General features: G+C 36.6%; 1 protein-coding gene, 1 long non-coding RNA gene and 1 other non-coding gene across 7 annotated transcripts; 1 reads left to right on the top strand and 2 right to left on the bottom strand.

Moving 5' to 3' along the window:
- Positions 1-187: 187 nt before the first annotated feature.
- On the top strand, positions 188-1,125 carry LOC133030035 (alpha-aminoadipic semialdehyde synthase-like). Its single transcript, XM_061102266.1, has 3 exons — positions 188-330; positions 422-539; positions 814-1,125. The coding sequence occupies exons 1-3, from the start codon at positions 317-319 to the stop codon at positions 922-924; spliced, it is 243 nt and encodes an 80-aa protein (XP_060958249.1). The 5' UTR covers positions 188-316; the 3' UTR covers positions 925-1,125.
- Positions 1,126-3,891: 2,766 nt separating this feature from the next.
- On the bottom strand, positions 3,892-16,848 carry LOC133030180 (uncharacterized). 5 transcript variants are annotated; one of them, XR_009684036.1, is made up of 6 exons: positions 16,516-16,847; positions 15,168-16,341; positions 14,980-15,051; positions 14,072-14,678; positions 13,897-13,977; positions 3,892-4,130 (listed from the first exon to the last, which is right to left on the bottom strand). It is a non-coding gene; the product is annotated as an uncharacterized LOC133030180 (long non-coding RNA). The 5 variants fall into 5 exon arrangements; XR_009684037.1 differs by having other exon boundaries at positions 14,077-14,678; XR_009684038.1 differs by having other exon boundaries at positions 13,897-14,219; positions 14,562-14,678.
- Positions 15,611-15,709, bottom strand: LOC133030696 (small nucleolar RNA R30/Z108). The gene has a single exon (XR_009684245.1). It is a non-coding gene; the product is annotated as a small nucleolar RNA R30/Z108 (small nucleolar RNA).
- Positions 16,849-17,722: the final 874 nt, after the last annotated feature.

Raw genomic sequence — 17,722 nt, 5'->3', positions numbered from 1 at the left:
ACTTCAATTCTGTTTATTTTAAAAAATTTTGCTTAAAGTCTTTAAAATTAATAAGTTTTTCGAAATTTACAATTTTATTCTAATATTCAAAATTCTAAACTCAACCTAGAAGAAAAACTAAGTGTATAACTAGATATATACGTACATTGTACGTAACTTTATTACTTAACAATCGAGGAAATCTATTCTATACTATTGTGATAATGCAAATTTTAAATAAATTTTGTGCTATGTAGTTTCTCTTGGAGCACGAGAGATATTTAAACTTCTTCCTCACAGTTTTGTGGATCCGAACAAGCTTCCAGAGCTATTTAAAATGGTTAATTTCAGGTTACATATGGTCCAACATTGCCTATCTATAAAACAAAGTCAGAAATTAAGTTTTCTTAGTTTGCAATTTATGTATGTTTCTTTTGGTAAGGGGTAAGGATGTATCTCAACCAGCAAGGGCATCAAATAGGGTGTTTCAAGTTTATAGATGTGTTGTCACTTGCCAAGACATGGTTCAAAACAAGGATTCAACAAAGTCATTTGATAAAGTACATTCTACATTATCGAATCTTGTTTCTGGGCTATCCTCATGTTGACAGTATAAATATGTAGTGCATTAATTTACTTGAGAAATATTGTGTTAGTACATTTTCTCTGTTTCCAAATGGAAACTTAAAAGTATTAAGATAAAGACAAATTCTACATATATTCTATCTATTGCACACTTTGAAATGATTTGAATATGTAAGCATTGCAAGTTGAAACAGTCTAATAACTCAACATTCACTAGCCTCAAAGCTATTGTATATTATTGTATGTCAGGCTGACTACTATGCACATTTGGAACGCTACAACCCTATTTTTCATGAAAGAATCGCCCTGTATGTGTCTGTAATTGGTACGCCCTTGATTTCCACCTTCAATCCTGATTAGGCTCTAGCACATTTCATGTTCATGTTGATTGCTTTTGCTGTTAATCTTGGAAGGTTGGTTTTAGTATCCATATATCATCTATATTGATATATGTTTGGTTTGGGATGTTTATTTTGTTCTTAAAGTCAAATTGTATGTTTTCTTGGGCAGTGAATTGCATGTACTGGGAGTAAAGATATCCTCGATTGTTAAGTAATGAACAGCTTCATATGTTAAGCTTCATATATCAATATAGAAATGTTATTCTTTTTTTCATTTATTTTATTAAAAAATAAATGTAATTTCTTTTTTAGTTCTACAGTTTTTTATATTTGTCACAAAATTACCATCTTTCTATATATATATCATAAAAATAGAAAATTATGTGTCTAATTTCAATACTATTACTTTGTTTGTAATACATACATCAAAATGTTATATTTTAGATTATATCACTTAATAAATATAAAAAAATATATAAATAAAAGATTAGAAAAGTTGGATAACACCGCGCGAAGCGCGACTTAGAAATATTATATCACTAACATTTTTATATAAATCTCTCTTTTTTCTGTTTCAAAAACAAATAATATTGGGGAGATGACATTCCACCGATACCACAAAATAAAATGTAAAATTCTCATAATATTAGTTAAATTGTTTCTTTCCAATAAAGAAAAAAAGAGTCTAAAAATAGTCTCTTAAAAATAACTACATCATCAATCACAAGCCCATTTTATTAATTTAGAAATATTATTCTTTTTTTCATTTATTTTATTAAAAAAACACATGTAATTTCTTTTTTAGTTCCACAATTTTTAATATTTGCCACCAAATTATCATCTTTCTTTATCTATATATATATCATAAAAATAGAAAATTATGTGTCGAATTTCAATACTATTACTTTGTTTGTAACACATACATCAAAATGTTATATTTAAAAGTATATCACTTAATAAATATAAAAAATATATAAATAAAATATTAGAAAAGTTGGATAACACCGCGACTTAGTTTTCTAGTATTCAATAATTCACATATTCATTTTCTATGGTGTGTAACAGAGTGAATTGGATTTTCGAAAAAGGTTAACACACATATTTGCATTGGTAAGAATATGCTTATTTATCTATCTTCCCTTGTATATGTATATACTAGAAGAAAGTTACGTGCAAGACACGTATACTTAGTTTTATGTCAGGTGCTCTATAATTTAATTGAGAAAGATTCAATAAATAATCATATAATTTAAAATGGTTTAAAAACTAATTTTAATTAGTGTGTGGTGTTATTTGAAAATCAATAGTGAAAAGTCAAATTTAAAATTTGTAGAAAGAGAAGAGGAGAATGGAGATTAGCTTGAAATATATTTAAAAAATAATAATGCTACACATTTACTACGGACACTTAACTCGAGCCGGTAATAATAAAATTATAAAGAATAGGGGTAGCAGGCATATAACTGGACATATGAAAGAAAGAATATAAAAAAACAAGAAATATGATAGCTTCCAAATAATATTATAACAAAGCAATGCTCTCCAAATTTATCTTAATATCATTCTTCTCTTGAAGCCTCTCATCAATCTCATAGTACTTCATGATAGATTCAACAAAATATATGTGTTTATGTATATTTGGATTCAACAAAATATATGTGTTTATGTATATTTGTTTTGAGCAAATCAGTAAACATATATTTTCAACAAATTAACCCGATAAACTCAAGATCCACATATATATATAGCTAAGTATTCAAATACAATTGTAAAATCTAAACTTAAAACAAAATCAAATGGACAATCCATGCTCAACTAAAGCTATATATATATACTGTTATGATTACATCAATCCAAATATTCTTACTTGCTATAACCGAATTATAAAAATTAAAAAGTGTAATTTGAGATATATAGACTAAAATCATCCAAATAAACAAATAAATTAGTTACACATAGAATTATAAATGATACTTTTTTTAGAGTGTGTTTGAAGCTTATGTGAAATTTTTTGGATCTCTTCACTACTATTTTTTATCTCTATTTTTTTTGTATAAATATATATGTATATAGAAAATTTATATTAAAAAATGAAAAATATAAGTACATATATTTTATTGGTGTTATTTAAATTCAAAATAGTATAGAGAAAATTTAGAAATTAAATTTTTATTATGAATTTTTATTTATTTAAAATAATTAACTTTAATAAAAAAAAATTAGAAAAAATGAGAGATATACGTACAAGATTAGGTATGTATATTTTGTTGGTTTTAATTAAATTCAAAATAGGATAGTAAATTTATGGTTTAAATAATATCACATGAGAACAATATATAATATTGTATATATATATAAATAATATCAGTTCAAACATCAAATATCAGTTTAAATGGGATTTGTTTTATTTTTATTTTATTATTTTATTATATATAAATAATATTTTATTATTTTATTAAATATAAATAAAAAGTCACACCCATGAATTTCTCATAAACCAAGAATTCAGTTATATAGGCACACTTTATATAGAATAGATATATATATATATACTAGCATATTGTTACGTGCGATGCACGTATGTTAATTTTTATATTAGGTGATTTATTATTAGTTTTAAAAGTAATAATAAATTAAAGATAAATGATGTTTTTTTTTCGTAAATTGTTATGATCAATAAATAATTAAATTGTTGTGTTAAGTATCTTGAACTATTAGTTAAATGACTAATGTTAGTAAAACATATTGCAAGCAATAATAATGAAGTGGTGATATTGAAAGCAAAATAACGTATTCAATTTGAAAACTTTTTATATTTTTTTAATCAAAATATAGGAACATTAAAAATATTATTGTAACATAAATCTAACAATCTGCTTAAAAACGAACAATCTAAACTAAAACGAAATATCAAACTGAAACAGAATACTCTACAGTGTTCTAAAAAATTAATGAATATTAAAAAAAAAAAAGGAAATAGATATAATTTACAAATCAGGTTAATAAACAAAATAAATAGGGTCATCAATATTTAAAAGTACTACTTTTAGTGTTAATTAATAATTACATATGAGCCATACCTTTCAAGTGGTTATTGAATAACCAAATCTTCTAAAATGCTCCTATATAACCTCTACTTTAAATAAATATAACTAATTAACAAAAAAATCTCGCTGTCCACTATTTTCTCCGCTGTCGTCCATGCTAGCGTATCATTTAGGCATCCTAAAAATGACAATGATTATAAGTTTTGTACTCCTCATTATATGAAGAAAAATTTAAAAACCAAAAAAAAGAACCATTATCTATCTCTAGATGATAAAAATAACAAAGAGTAATTGTGTAAGTGTCTAGACAAAGTGATTAACAAGAGAAATGTAAAGCCCGCTTAGTTAATTTGGAAATTAGCAGTTGTTTATGATTAATTATGAAATTATTTATAGCTATTTAAATAATTTATGATACTGTTATTTATGTTATTCAGTAGCTTGCATATTTTGCATTTCCGGTGTCCGGTATTTTGGAACTCGGCGTTTGGCTCAGTAGAAATCACAACTTAGTATGTTAGTAATTTGGGGACGGGTTTTAGACATTGGGAATGTCGGGAATGGCCGGGAATTTAGAATGTCCCAAAAATACCCCTTTAGTATGATTTATGTGGTTTTATGGTGGAGGGACAAAATGGTCTTTTTGCCCCATTAGTGTTTTGTCTTATGTGAGTTTTTATTTGAAAATTTAAATGTTTAAGTGTTTAATTGTTGGCTGAATAAAATGAGATTTTATAGCTTTTAATTCATTTTTCCCAAACTTAGAAAAATTGCATTTTCTCAAAGAAAACTCTCTCAACTCTCTCTCTCTCTTTTCGGCCATTTGAGGCAGCTTCTAGGGTGATTTTTCCTCTTCAAATTCAAGTAAATTTCAGCTTGTTGTGTGTCTCTATTCAAGGTAATTCTTGTCTTGCTTTTTCTAATTAGTTTTCTTGACATTTTTATGAAAATGGATGAAATGCATGCTTGAATAGTTGTTGTTGTTGCTGCTGAAATCTGGTTGTTGTTTTGAGTTTAAGCATGTTAGATTAGGGTTGTTTATGTGATGAAGAAAGCATGTTGGATTGATTGTTTAAAGTTTGAGTTTTATATGCAAAAATGTGGTTTTTGGAGGAAAATATTGTGAATCTATTTCTGTGTAATTGCTGTAGTTTCTGTTTGTTTTCAGAGATGATTATATGCTAGTTTAAGTAGAATTAAGCTAGTGGAATGCATGTTTAGGTGGATTTAACCAAGTTTGAGTTTTGGAACTTAAAGCTTGGTCTCTAATGGTGAATTTTGCCTCTGTGTTTTCTGGGTGGTTTTGAGGCCTTAGATTTGTTCTTTAGGGTGTTTAGAACAGGTCTGGAAAGTTTGGTACCAATTGGGGTTGAATTGGTCGAGTTATGAATTTTTGAAGTTGCTGCCTGCGAGGAACCGAAATTTCGGTTGTGCATCCGACGGATGGGGTCCCGATTTCCCGTAACCGGAATTCCGGTTGGGCAACCGGTCTACCGGTTGGGGGATTTTTCAGAACCCTAGTTTTCCTCGTTTTTATGTTTTTAGGGGTATTGCCATGCTTTTAATCGATAGGGAAACTTTTAGTTTCAAGTTTTAGTCCCCGGGAAGTGATTTAGCGTGTCACTTATAGCGTTGTAATTTTTATAGTTTAGGAGCCAGTAATCCGCCGCTCAGCTTCAGTTCCAGTCAGGTTGACCGGCACACCTGAAATCGGAATCCAGGTAAGATTAGTATAACAGTATGCATATGTAGATTACATGTTTAGCGTGCATGTAGGAAGCCTGTTAGATTACATTAGTTATGTATTTAGGCTTCGAACCATCCAACCCCGTCACGTCTGCAGACAGCCGGAGTATGACCAAGCGAATGAGTATGACCGGCTCGACCGATCAGCCGACACTTGGTTGGTGGTTCGCGTTATTGACCTATCCCGTCGGTGACAGCCGGAGGATGACCAAGCGGAGTATGACCGGCTCGACCGATCGTGAGGATACTTGTCAATAGTACCGTCCCCTGAACGTTCAAAACTCGGCACCATGTTGGACATGGCAAGAAGGGCTCGCACCATGTTGGACATGGCGAAGCGGGACTCGCATCGTGTTGGACACGGCTAGTTATGTATGATATTATTATGCTTTTCTTACCGAGTCCGTCGACTCACGGCTTATGTTCATGTGTAGGTAAAGGCAAGGCCGTAGCCGATGGACCGTGAGCGAGCTTATGAGATTGTACATGTCGGGGCGGTTAGGCACTGGAGCGTACGATCCTCGGGACAAGAAGGCCGAGATTTTTTGTAACTGTCGTTAGACGACTTTTATTTTGATGTAATAGTTAAACAGTGAAACTTTTTGTAACTATTATTATAATCGGGATCCCGAGTCTTTTATAATATGTTTTACAAGTTTAATCAAAAAGCAAAATTTTAATTAATCACGTTTTTCCATAAACCTCGTTGATTAGCAACGAGCCGCACAAGACGTTTAAAAATCACGTAATACGCCTAAGGTAGTTAGGGTGTTACAATTTGGTATCGTAGCCGCTGTGTTGTCTTCCGAAGATCGTCACGACATGTACAATCATCATCGCCAGCTAGCTCGGTTCACGGTTCGGCAAGCCTTTATTGCTTTAGTAGTTTATTTTATTCGGTTATGAAAAAAGAAAAGTCCGTTAGGAAGCATGTTAGTAGCCCGATAGTAGAATAGGCGCATGTTTCATTTCTAATTTCCAAATTAAGCGCATTAGTAAGCTCGCCTTGAATACGACCCGATATGCCAACTCTTGGTTTCGCAGTGCGGTTCTAACTAGATGGACGTCGGGCGGACTACCAGAGTCGGGGCAACTCCGCAGGTCGAACCGGGGACGGGGAGCTCGGTTTCCCCCACCCGCCGTGGGCCGAGGTAGAGGTCCCCGAGGCGGGGCTCGTGGCCGGGTGATGAGAACCCGCCACAGCCGCCCAGCTCCCCCGGCCGATCGGGGAGCCCCGAATCGGGAGTTACGGTTTGCGGAGATGCAAGCCCGGATCGAAGAACAAGACCTCGAGATCCGTAGGTTGAGACAGCCAGGTGCTCCCGCAGCCTCCGGTGCCTATAGTTCCGGTGGCACCCGCCCGCCGCCTGTGCCGAGATAGTGGTGGCGGCCCATAGATTGGAACCTTTGTATGAGCGGTTCCTGTAAGCGTGCACCTCCGTATTCCCCGGGAGGTCCTGGATGTAATGAAAGTCGAGCGATGGGCCGACGGTGATTACCGTAATCCCGAATTTCATGGGTGTCACCGTAACGACTGCAGTGGTGTGCGCCACGTTTCGGCCTGTGAGGACGCCCGGTATGGTGGGACATGGTGTCTCGCATCCATGACGTCACCACCATGACTTGGGAGAGGTTCCAAGAACTCTTCAACGCAAAGTATTACAATGAGGCGGTCGAAGCGCCAAGAGGAAAGCAGTTCGTTCACCCGACCCCGGCGGGAGAACATGAGCGTCACCGAGTATACTACTCGGTTTGTGGGCTGGCGAGGTTAGCCTCGGGAATTGTGCCGACCGACTTCGGTAAGAAGGAGAAGTATCCGGACGGGTTGAATCCCAAGATCGTGCATGACCCGATGATCACCACCGACGACAGCACCACCTATGCTCAGATGGTGGAGAAGGCACTGCGAGCTGAGGGCGCAGTGGGGTGCATGTCAGAATCAGCGAGTACTCCGGTTAGTGGCGGAGCTCCTACCCCTCCTGCATCAGGCTATAGCAGGGGGAGTAGTGGTTCGGCCATTGATCAGAGGAAGAGGGCACCCACTGCTTCCGCGGCTCGAGTCGAACAAGAGGTTCGGGGGAACCGCATCGGAGGAGTCGTCCCGGTGGTACCGAGACCCGATTCTCCTATCCCGAGTGCCCTAGCCGCAAGAGGCATCATCGGGGTGAGTGCAAGGGGCAGGATGCTTTCATTGTGGCATGCCCGGACACTTCAAGAGGGAATGTCCCCGGCTCCGCCGCAGGCACCGAGAGCTCCGGCGATACCCACTCCGGCCCGTGGTGTTCGCTATCACGCAGCCGATGCGGATGCCGGCCCACCGCTTGTTACAGTCGCCTTTTTATTAACAACTCGCTTTATTCCGTCGTTTGATTCGGGGCTACACATTCTTATGTGGCGGCCGCAGTCTTTAGTAAGTTGGGTAGACCCTTTGATAGATATGAATCGTGGTTTGGAACCCCGTTACTCCGGCGGAGAATTGGTTATCTCCAATAGGTGGATTAGGTCGATGCCGATCAGGATAGATGGTAGAGAGTTAAGCGCTGATCTGATAGAGATGAGCTTAGTCGAATTTTATATTATTTTAGGAATGGATTTCCTATCTAAATATTCGGCGAGCATTGACTGTAAGAGGAAGATGGTGGTCTTCCAACTGGAAAGTGAAGAACCATTTGTATTTGTGGGTTCGGTTCAGGGATCTCGGATCCCGGTGATCTCGCTATGTCGGGCCTGAGAGAATTATTGCACGGTGGGTGCTTAGGGTTTCGGCCGTGGTGGTGGACACCACTCGGCCGTACACCGTTCGCCGTAGGACATCGTAGTGGTTCGGGAATTTTTGGACGTTTTTCCCGAAGAACTTCCGTGGTTACCACCTCGGCGGGAGATCGATTTCGTGATTGACTTGGCACCGTGGGTGGATCCGGTTTCCAAAGCCCCGTATAGGATGGCTCCACTCGAACTTAAGGAACTAAAGATTCAGCTCCAAGGGTTGCTTGACATAGGGTTCATTCGGCCCGGTGTGTCACCCCGGGGAGCCCGGTTCGTTCGTCAAGAAGAAGGATGGATCTATGAGGATGTGCATCGACTACGAGAGTTGAACAAGTTGACGGTGAAGAATAAATATCCATTACCTAGGATCGATGACTTGTTCGATCGCCTTCGGGGAAGACGGTCTTTTCTAAGATTGACCTCCGTTCGGGTTATCATCGCTGAGAATCCGAGAGGAGGACATTCCAAAGACGCGCTTTCCGCACTAGGTATGGACACTACGAGTTTCGGTTATGTCATTCGGACTAACCAATGCTCCCGCAAAGCATTCATGGACCTGATGAATAGAGTATTCAAGGATTTCCTCGATATCTGTGTGATTGTGTTTATCGACGACATCCTCGTGTACTCTCAGTCAGAAGATGAGCATGAGTTACATCTTCAGATGGTACTGCAACGACTTCGAGAACATAAACTCTACGCCAAGTTCAAGAAATGTGAGTTCCGTTGTCTCAGTGTCCTTCCTAGAGCACATTGTGAGTAAAGATGGGATCAAGGTGGATCCCGGGAAGATTGAATCCGTCGTGATTGGCCGAGACCGAAGACAAGGACGTAGATCGAAGCTTCTTGGGATTAGCCGGGTACTACCGTAGGTTCTTGGAGGGGTTCTCCAAAATTTCAATGCCCCTAACCGAGCTTACAAAGAAGAATCGCCGATTTATCCGGTCGATAAATGCGAAGCTAGTTTTCGAAGCCGAAACAGAGGTTGATTACCGCTCCGTACTAGCTTTGCCTTCTGGACAAGGAGAAGTTCGTAGTTCATCAGTGACGCATCCAAACAGGGTTTGGGGTGCGTATTGATGCAAGCCGACGGTTATCGCTTATGCCTCCCGTCGCTAAAGGATTATGAACAACGATACCCGACTCATGATTTAGAATTGGCCGCGGTGGTTTTTGCACCGAAGATTTGGCGCATTACCTTTATGGGAGAAGTGCGAGATCTATACCGACCATAAGAGTCTCAAGTATTTCTTTACTCAGAAAGATTTGAACATGAGACAAAGGCGTTGGTTGGAATTAGTGAAGGACTACGATTGCGAGATCCTCTACCATCCCGAAAAGCCAATGTAGTGGCCGATGCCCCGAGTAGAAAGTGGTCCCGGCAAGTAGCTAGCATGGTTCGTATCTCACCCAACCTAGCCGAGGATATGGTTAGATCCAAGATTGAGTTTGTGGTAGGTCGGCTTCACAACTTGACGCCGCAATCCGATCTATTAGAAAGAATAAAAGTCGCTCGTATGATAGATCCGAGTTAAAGAAGATCCGAGATGAGGTATTGGCCGGTCAAGCCAAAGACTTTTTAGTGTCGACAAAGGATGCTTTTGTATAAAGCCGTGGTTTGTGTCCCGAGCAAAGGCGAGCTTAGAAACGAGATCTTTGATGAGGCTCATTCTACCCCGTATTCTCTCGCATCCCGCACCACCAAGATGTACCAAGATTTGAAACCGTACTTCGGTGGAACGGTATGAAGAATAATTTGGTAGAATTCGTATCGAGATGCCTCACTTGTCGCCAGATCAAGGCCGAACATCGTAGACCAACAGGTTGTTGCAGCCTCTAACCCTACCGTAATGGAAATGGGAGGATATTACGATGGATTTTGTGGCTCGGGTTACCTAGGACCACGGTATGTATGATTCCATCTCGGGTAGTGGTGGACCGATTTACGAAATCCGCTCATTTTCTCACGGTTAGAACAACATTTACAAAGGGATCGCCAAGTGGCAGTTATATGTCGTGGAGATAGTGAGACTTCACGGGGTACCGAAGTCTATAGTTTCTGGACAGGATCCGAAATTCACCTCCAAATTTTGGCAAAGTTTGCAACGGCAATGGGTACGAAGCTAAAATTCAAGAAAGCATTCCATCCTCGTATTGCATGGTCATCCGAAAGAACAATTCAGATATTGGAGGATATGTTGAGAGCCTGTGTTATGGACTTTGAGGGTTCATGGAGTAAATATCTACCGTTGATAGAATTTTCGTACAACAACAGTTATCAGAGTACGATAGGGATGGCACCCTATGAACTGTTGTACGGTAGGAAATGTAGATCCCCTATCCACTCGGATGAGACAGGGGAGAGGAAATACCTAGGTCCAGAGTCAGTTCAGCGGACCAATGAGGCAATTGAAAAGATAAAAGCTAGAATACTTGCCTCACAGAGCAGACAGAAGAGTTACGCAGATCCGAAACGTAGAGATGTTGAGTTCCGAATAGGGGACCATGTGTTTTTGCGAGTATCTCCGATGAAGGGGATTAAACGTTTCGGGAAAAGAGGCAAGTTATGCCCTAGATTTACAGGACCTTTCGAGATTCTCGAGAAGATAGGTCAAGTGGCATATCGGTTAGCATTGCCTCCAAATTTTATCAAGAAGCAGACAACGTATTTCATGTCTCAATGCCGAGAAAATACGTTTCGTACCCCTCTCATATACTCGGTTATGAGAGCCTTCATTCACCGTACATGTCATATGAGGAACAACAAGTGCATCCCGGATAGAAAGGATAAAGTCCTTCGAATAAGACCATAGCATTGGTCAAGGTTCTCTCGGAGAAACAAGAAGGTGGAAGAAGCCACCTGGGAGCTAGAGTCAGATATGAGAGCTCAATATCCAGAGTTATTCAGGTTAGATTTCGGGGACGAAATCCTTTTAAGGGGGGAATAGTTGTAAAGCCCGCTTAGTTAATTTGGAAATTAGCAGTTGTTTATGATTAATTATGAAATTATTTATAACTATTTAAATAATTTATGATACTGTTATTTATGTTATTCAGTAGCTTGCATATTTTGCATTTCCGGTGTCCGGTATTTTGGAACTCGGCGTTTGGCTCAGTAGAAATCACAACTTAGTATGTTAGTAATTTGGGGACGGGTTTTAGACATTGGGAATGTCGGGAATGGCCGGGAATTTAGAATGTCCCAAAAATACCCCTTTAGTATGATTTATGTGGTTTTATGGTGGAGGGGCAAAATGGTCTTTTTGCCCCATTAGTGTTTTGTCTTATGTGAGTTTTTATTTGAAAATTTAAATGTTTAAGTGTTTAATTGTTGGCTGAATAAAAAGAGATTTTATAGCTTTTAATTCATTTTTCCCAAACTTAGAAAAATTGCATTTTCTCAAAGAAAACTCTCTCAACTCTCTCTCTCTCTTTTCGGCCATTTGAGGCAGCTTCTAGGGTGATTTTTTCTCTTCAAATTCAAGTAAATTTCAGCTTGTTGTGTGTCTCTATTCAAGGTAATTCTTGTCTTGCTTTTTCTAATTAGTTTTCTTGACATTTTTATGAAAATGGATGAAATGCATGCTTGAATAGTTGTTGTTGTTGCTGCTGAAATCTGGTTGTTGTTTTGAGTTTAAGCATGTTAGATTAGGGTTGTTTATGTGATGAAGAAAGCATGTTGGATTGATTGTTTAAAGTTTGAGTTTTATATGCAAAAATGTGGTTTTTGGAGGAAAATATTGTGAATCTATTTCTGTGTAATTGCTGTAGTTTCTGTTTGTTTTCAGAGATGATTATATGCTAGTTTAAGTAGAATTAAGCTAGTGGAATGCATGTTTAGGTGGATTTAACCAAGTTTGAGTTTTGGAACTCAAAGCTTGGTCTCTAATGGTGAATTTTGCCTCTGTGTTTTCTGGGTGGTTTTGAGGCCTTAGATTTGTTCTTTAGGGTGTTTAGAACAGGTCTGGAAAGTTTGGTACCAATTGGGGTTGAATTGGTCCAGTTATGAATTTTTGAAGTTGCTGCCTGCGAGGAACCGGAATTCCGGTTGTGCATCCGAATTCGGATGGGGGTCCCGAATTTCCCGTAACCGAATTCGGTTGGGCAACCTGCCTACCTATTGGGGGATTTTTCAGTAGCCTAGTTTTCCTCGTTTTTATGTTTTTAGGGGTATTGCCATGCTTTTTATCGATAGGGAAACTTTTAGTTTCAAGTTTTAGTCCCCGGGAAGTGATTTAGCGTGTCACTTATAGCGTTGTGATTTTTATGGTTTAGGAGCCAGTAATCCGCCGCTCAGCTTCGCTCCCATGTTGACCAAGACACTGAAATCTAATCCGTAAGATTAGTATAACAAAGATGCATATGTAGATTACATGTTTAGCGTGCATGTAGGAAGCCCGTTAGATTACATTAGTTATGTATTTAGGCTTCGAACCATCCAACCCCGTCACGTCGGTGACAGCCGGAGTATGACCAAGAATGGAGTATGACCGGCTCGACCGATCAGCCGACACTTGGTTGGTGGTTCGGTGCTATTGACCTATCCCGTCGGTACAGCCGGAGTATGACCAAGGTCGGAGTATGACCGGCTCGACCGATCAGAGGATACTTGTCAATAGTACCGTCCCCCGAACGTTCAAAACTCCGCACCATGTTGGACATGGCAAGAAGGGCTCGCACCATGTTGGACATGGCAGTAGCGGGACTCAGTATCGTGTTGGACATGGCAGTTAGTTATGTATGATATTATTATGCTTTTCTTATTGAGTCTGTCGACTCACAGTTTATGTTCATGTGTAGGTAAAGGCAAGGCTGTAGCTGATGGACCGTGAGCGAGCTTATGAGATTGTACATGTCGGGGCGGTTAGGCCTGGAGCGTACGATCCTCGGGACAGCAAGGCTGAGATTTTTTGTAACTGTCGTTAGACGACTTTTATTTTGATGTAATAGTTAAACAGTGAAACTTTTTGTAACGATTTTTATAATCGGGATCCCGAGTCTTTTATAATATGTTTTACAAGTTTAATCAAAAAGCAAAATTTTAATTAATCACGTTTTTCCATAAACCTCGTTGATTAGCAACGAGCTGCACAGTACGTTTAAAAATCACGTAATACGCCTAAGGTAGTTAGGGTGTTACAAGAAACATCATCTGCTAGTTAAACCAATTTCACAAAATCAAACTGTATTACACTCTTCCCAAAATGCCATACACAATCCTAAATACAATCCAAATATATAAACATTTCTTCCTCTCACCTTTGCAAAATTGAAAACTTAAACCTTTGAAAGGGAAATGATAGCAACAAAGTAGAACACTCTACCCATTGACAATTTGACATTGAAATAGTAACTTAAACAATTTCATTCCAAACAATCATCACATTTACAAATACGATTTAAGCATAGAATAAAAAAAAATATATAATTACCTTCTAGTTAATGTCACAAAATTTCAATCTTTCAGTAAAAATGCAGTCTCCATTGCTGACTTTGAACTGGTGCGAACCAATCTACATAAACCACATTCAATCACTAAACCCAATTTAACAGCTCCCAACCACAAACTTTATTACAAAATATTAACTAAGAGAGACCAGATTGAACCTAACAATGGCAAAAATAGGTTCGTAAGGCTTGAAAACTCGATCGGACCTCTCCACCGGTCCAACCACCTTGTAACCAATAGCAGCAGCCTAAGCTTCCTTCTCTTTTGGTGTATACTCTCTTTTCACACCAATGCTCGGCCACAAGGCTAGATTCATGTTTAAATAGAATCCATATAAAAATTGAAGCCTTAGTTGCTTTAAAATACTCTTGGGTGAAAGAAGAGTCCAAAATAAAAGACATGAACCAAAAATCTCACTATAACCAAAGCTAAAGTTAAAAGAAAATGCGAGTCCAATACAACTCCCTTCCAATGATAAATTCACATTTAAAAAGACTATAAAAGTATGGGGAACCTGAAATTAGTGAACAAATGCATATGCTATGATGGACAACATAATAGAGAATGCCTAAAAGAAAGAAGGATGATTAAATAAGAATTGAAATAATCATTTTACACAGAAAAGACATGACACATTTTCTCAATCACGTAAAATAATGGAGACAGAAAGAAATTCAACTGGCGAACAAAAGGAGAGATCAAAGCAGGGAAGATGATTATATTTCAAACCCATAAGGATGAAAGGCCGCAATTAATCAACACAACCTGAAAATTCAATTGAATATAAGTTTGTTAAACTTTAAATGAGTCAATGATCGCTACTACTTTAAGCGATGAAGATAATTAGTACTCCTACTCCTCGTGGAGATTGCCTAGTTTAAGTCAAAGTTTAAACCATTTATGTACAAACTGATTCTTCTTCTGATGATCATGAAGATTTGATTTATTAATCTTGATCTAATTCTAATTTTAATTAATTAATAATTATTAGATGTAGTTGTTAATGGTTTTAATTATTAATAATAACTAAGTTTGTGAAGGATTGATACTGCAAATATGGAAGTACCTTGGTTTTGGATGCACTTCCCATAAATATTGGTAAGGATTTCTATGTTATGGTTGCCATGCGAATTGCTTCCTAGAAGAGAAAAAGAAAAGAAAGCCAAAATAAATATTTCTAAGAAAATTTATTACAACCATGTGATACAAATATCTGACAACATTTTTGTTTTGTTATTTAATAATTTTTTTTACCTCAAGATCAGTAGAAGATATAGGCTCCTTATTAAGAAATAGCTCTGCAAGTTATCAACTTCCAAAAACATACCCGTTAGTACCATGAAAGTAGTAAGTTTTTAACTGCACAAGGTCTATAAGGCCCTTGAAATCTTCTACCAATCTAATAGGCACTTGCACTGCAGCACTGTTATGCCGAAGCTTAGACCGTGCTTGCAAGACAAAATTAAAATGAAAATATTTAAGAAAAATAAAACAATAATTAAAACTTAAAAAACAGAATACATTCAAGATAATTTCAAAACTATGTGTCATTTGTCTCTAATATAAACCAGTAAGAGGAGCCTGCATTCCGGTCTGTTGAGCTTGAATATTATGGAATCATCACTCCAATCTCTTAACTATCTTAAAGATAATTAATCCAAAACAAAATTAAAAGTAAATCAAATGGTTTGACAGATTTACTCAGTGGTGGCAATTGTAATTATTGGTTCAATTTTGCCAGCAAGTATCCTCAACTTTAATCAGAAGAGGGAGCAACAAACACAGTGACAACAAACCACCTTTAGAAAAACTTACCGTTGCTATTCAATAAATTATGTGTTATTTCAAGTCCAGTTTGCACCAAAGAAACCAGCTATAAATAATCAGGGATGTCATTTCAAGGAAATACATTCATGAATTCATTTTTTGAAAGAAAATACTCCACAAACACAAAATAAAACAATAATGTAACCACATAATTGTAAAACACCCAATAGAGACTACATTAACAAATCAAGCTATTTTTCCATTATTGAGTAGAAAGAATTATCTCAACCCAATAGTACAAATAACAATAGAATATGAAATTTGCTATTTTTCAATTAATAACACCATGGTATCAACATTCATTCTATTGTAAGTTTAAATAAAAAGAAACAACCATTTCGAAAGCACTGTAATCATTATTTAATTTATTATATTAATTCGGCTAAAAGGCTTAACTGAACAATAAAAATGATAACCTTTTCAAAAAAAATAATAACTAAGAATAACTAAATTCATATTAAATGTCACAACCTTAGAACATGAACAACCCCAAAAAAAAATACGAAAAAGAAAATAAAAACCTGCTTGAGATCTTGCCGAGACAAATTTGACAAAGCAAAGAACTTCAAAGCATCATTGCCAGTAATGTGGCCATCACCATCTGATTAAAGAAAGCAACAAAAAATAAATACGAATATGACAGAACCCAAACCTTGAAGACAACAAATTGAGAATTTAATCCCATAGTAGGCTGTTTCATCTCAACTCAATATTCAAAATGAAAAAAAGAGCCATACCGAAACAACAAAATATATAATGTCAGAATCACATATACCTAAATCGAAGAAAAGTTTGTAATCGCGGAGAAGAGGTGACGATTCACAGCGTAAATGTTGTGAAACAACGAGAAGATCAAAGAAAATAGGTGAGGCGCAAATACATGTCGATAGCAATATGGGTTTGGATTTGAGGTTGAAGAATGACGACAATTGGAAGCAATTGTCTTTGTAGAATTTTAATAAGGCCAATCGCAGAATATAGGTTTGGGTTTGAGAGAGAAATTCGAGAGGAAGATGAATAGTGTGTATTTATGATTATAAAATTAATTAACGGATGTTAACTCTCCGTTAAAACTAACAGAATAAAATAAAATGATTCCGTTAAACCAAAAATTTCCGTTAAATAGGCACTTTTAATATATAAAGATATATGTGGTGGTGTATTGAAGTGCTACCCGTGCCCATCCGTGCCATTATCACTACTAGACTGCACTTAGAGGTGTGTGGTGCGGGTGAAAAATCTATGTAACATCGTATTGTAGCCTTGCTTTTTATTTTTGGAGATCTTTCTCTTGGAGGCTTATTCCTTTACACAATATTGTCACTTTCTCTTGGGAATGGATTAAATTTATTTGGGGACTTAAAAATAGAGGAGTGGATTCTAAATAAAGTATTTTTTTATGCCTTTATTAGTCTACAACAAATATTGGTTATATTTTTTTTATCTCTTCGTACTAGAAATTGTTTTAAAATTAATTATATTAAAAAAATAAAATTGATAAAAATTGAATTCATGATCTTATTTTTAGCATTTTAAAAAATATAGAGTTTATTTTCTCATTTAACAAAACAAATAATCCAATTAATAACTTAGTATTTACCCATATAATATCTCAACTGTAATTATGTTGCTAATACATTTTTTATATCAACTATTGAGTTGTTAATTTAATGTACAGTCCATTACATTACCAATTGATTTACTCTTGTAGTTGATATCTGTTATTTTGCTATTAATTATAAGGTTAATTAGCAATTTTTCATCCGAACTTTGACATATATTAAATTATGCCTTTTGAATTTTTTTGGCCGTTATAAATTCCTTCTGAACTATTGAGATTGTTAGATTTAAGGACTTTTGTCTAATTTCAAACAATATTACTGTTTTAGTGATTGTTATCATGTCCCTCAAATTTGATATGTACTAAATCATGTTCCCTGAATTTTCATTCATGTTAGAATTTTTTACTAAAATTTAAATAA

Source organism: Cannabis sativa, chromosome 8 (assembly GCF_029168945.1).
Source record: "Cannabis sativa cultivar Pink pepper isolate KNU-18-1 chromosome 8, ASM2916894v1, whole genome shotgun sequence".
NCBI classification, from domain to species: Eukaryota; Viridiplantae; Streptophyta; class Magnoliopsida; order Rosales; family Cannabaceae; genus Cannabis; species Cannabis sativa.
Note: the sequence above shows the minus strand (reverse complement) of the source record. Positions and strands in the feature narration are given on the sequence as shown.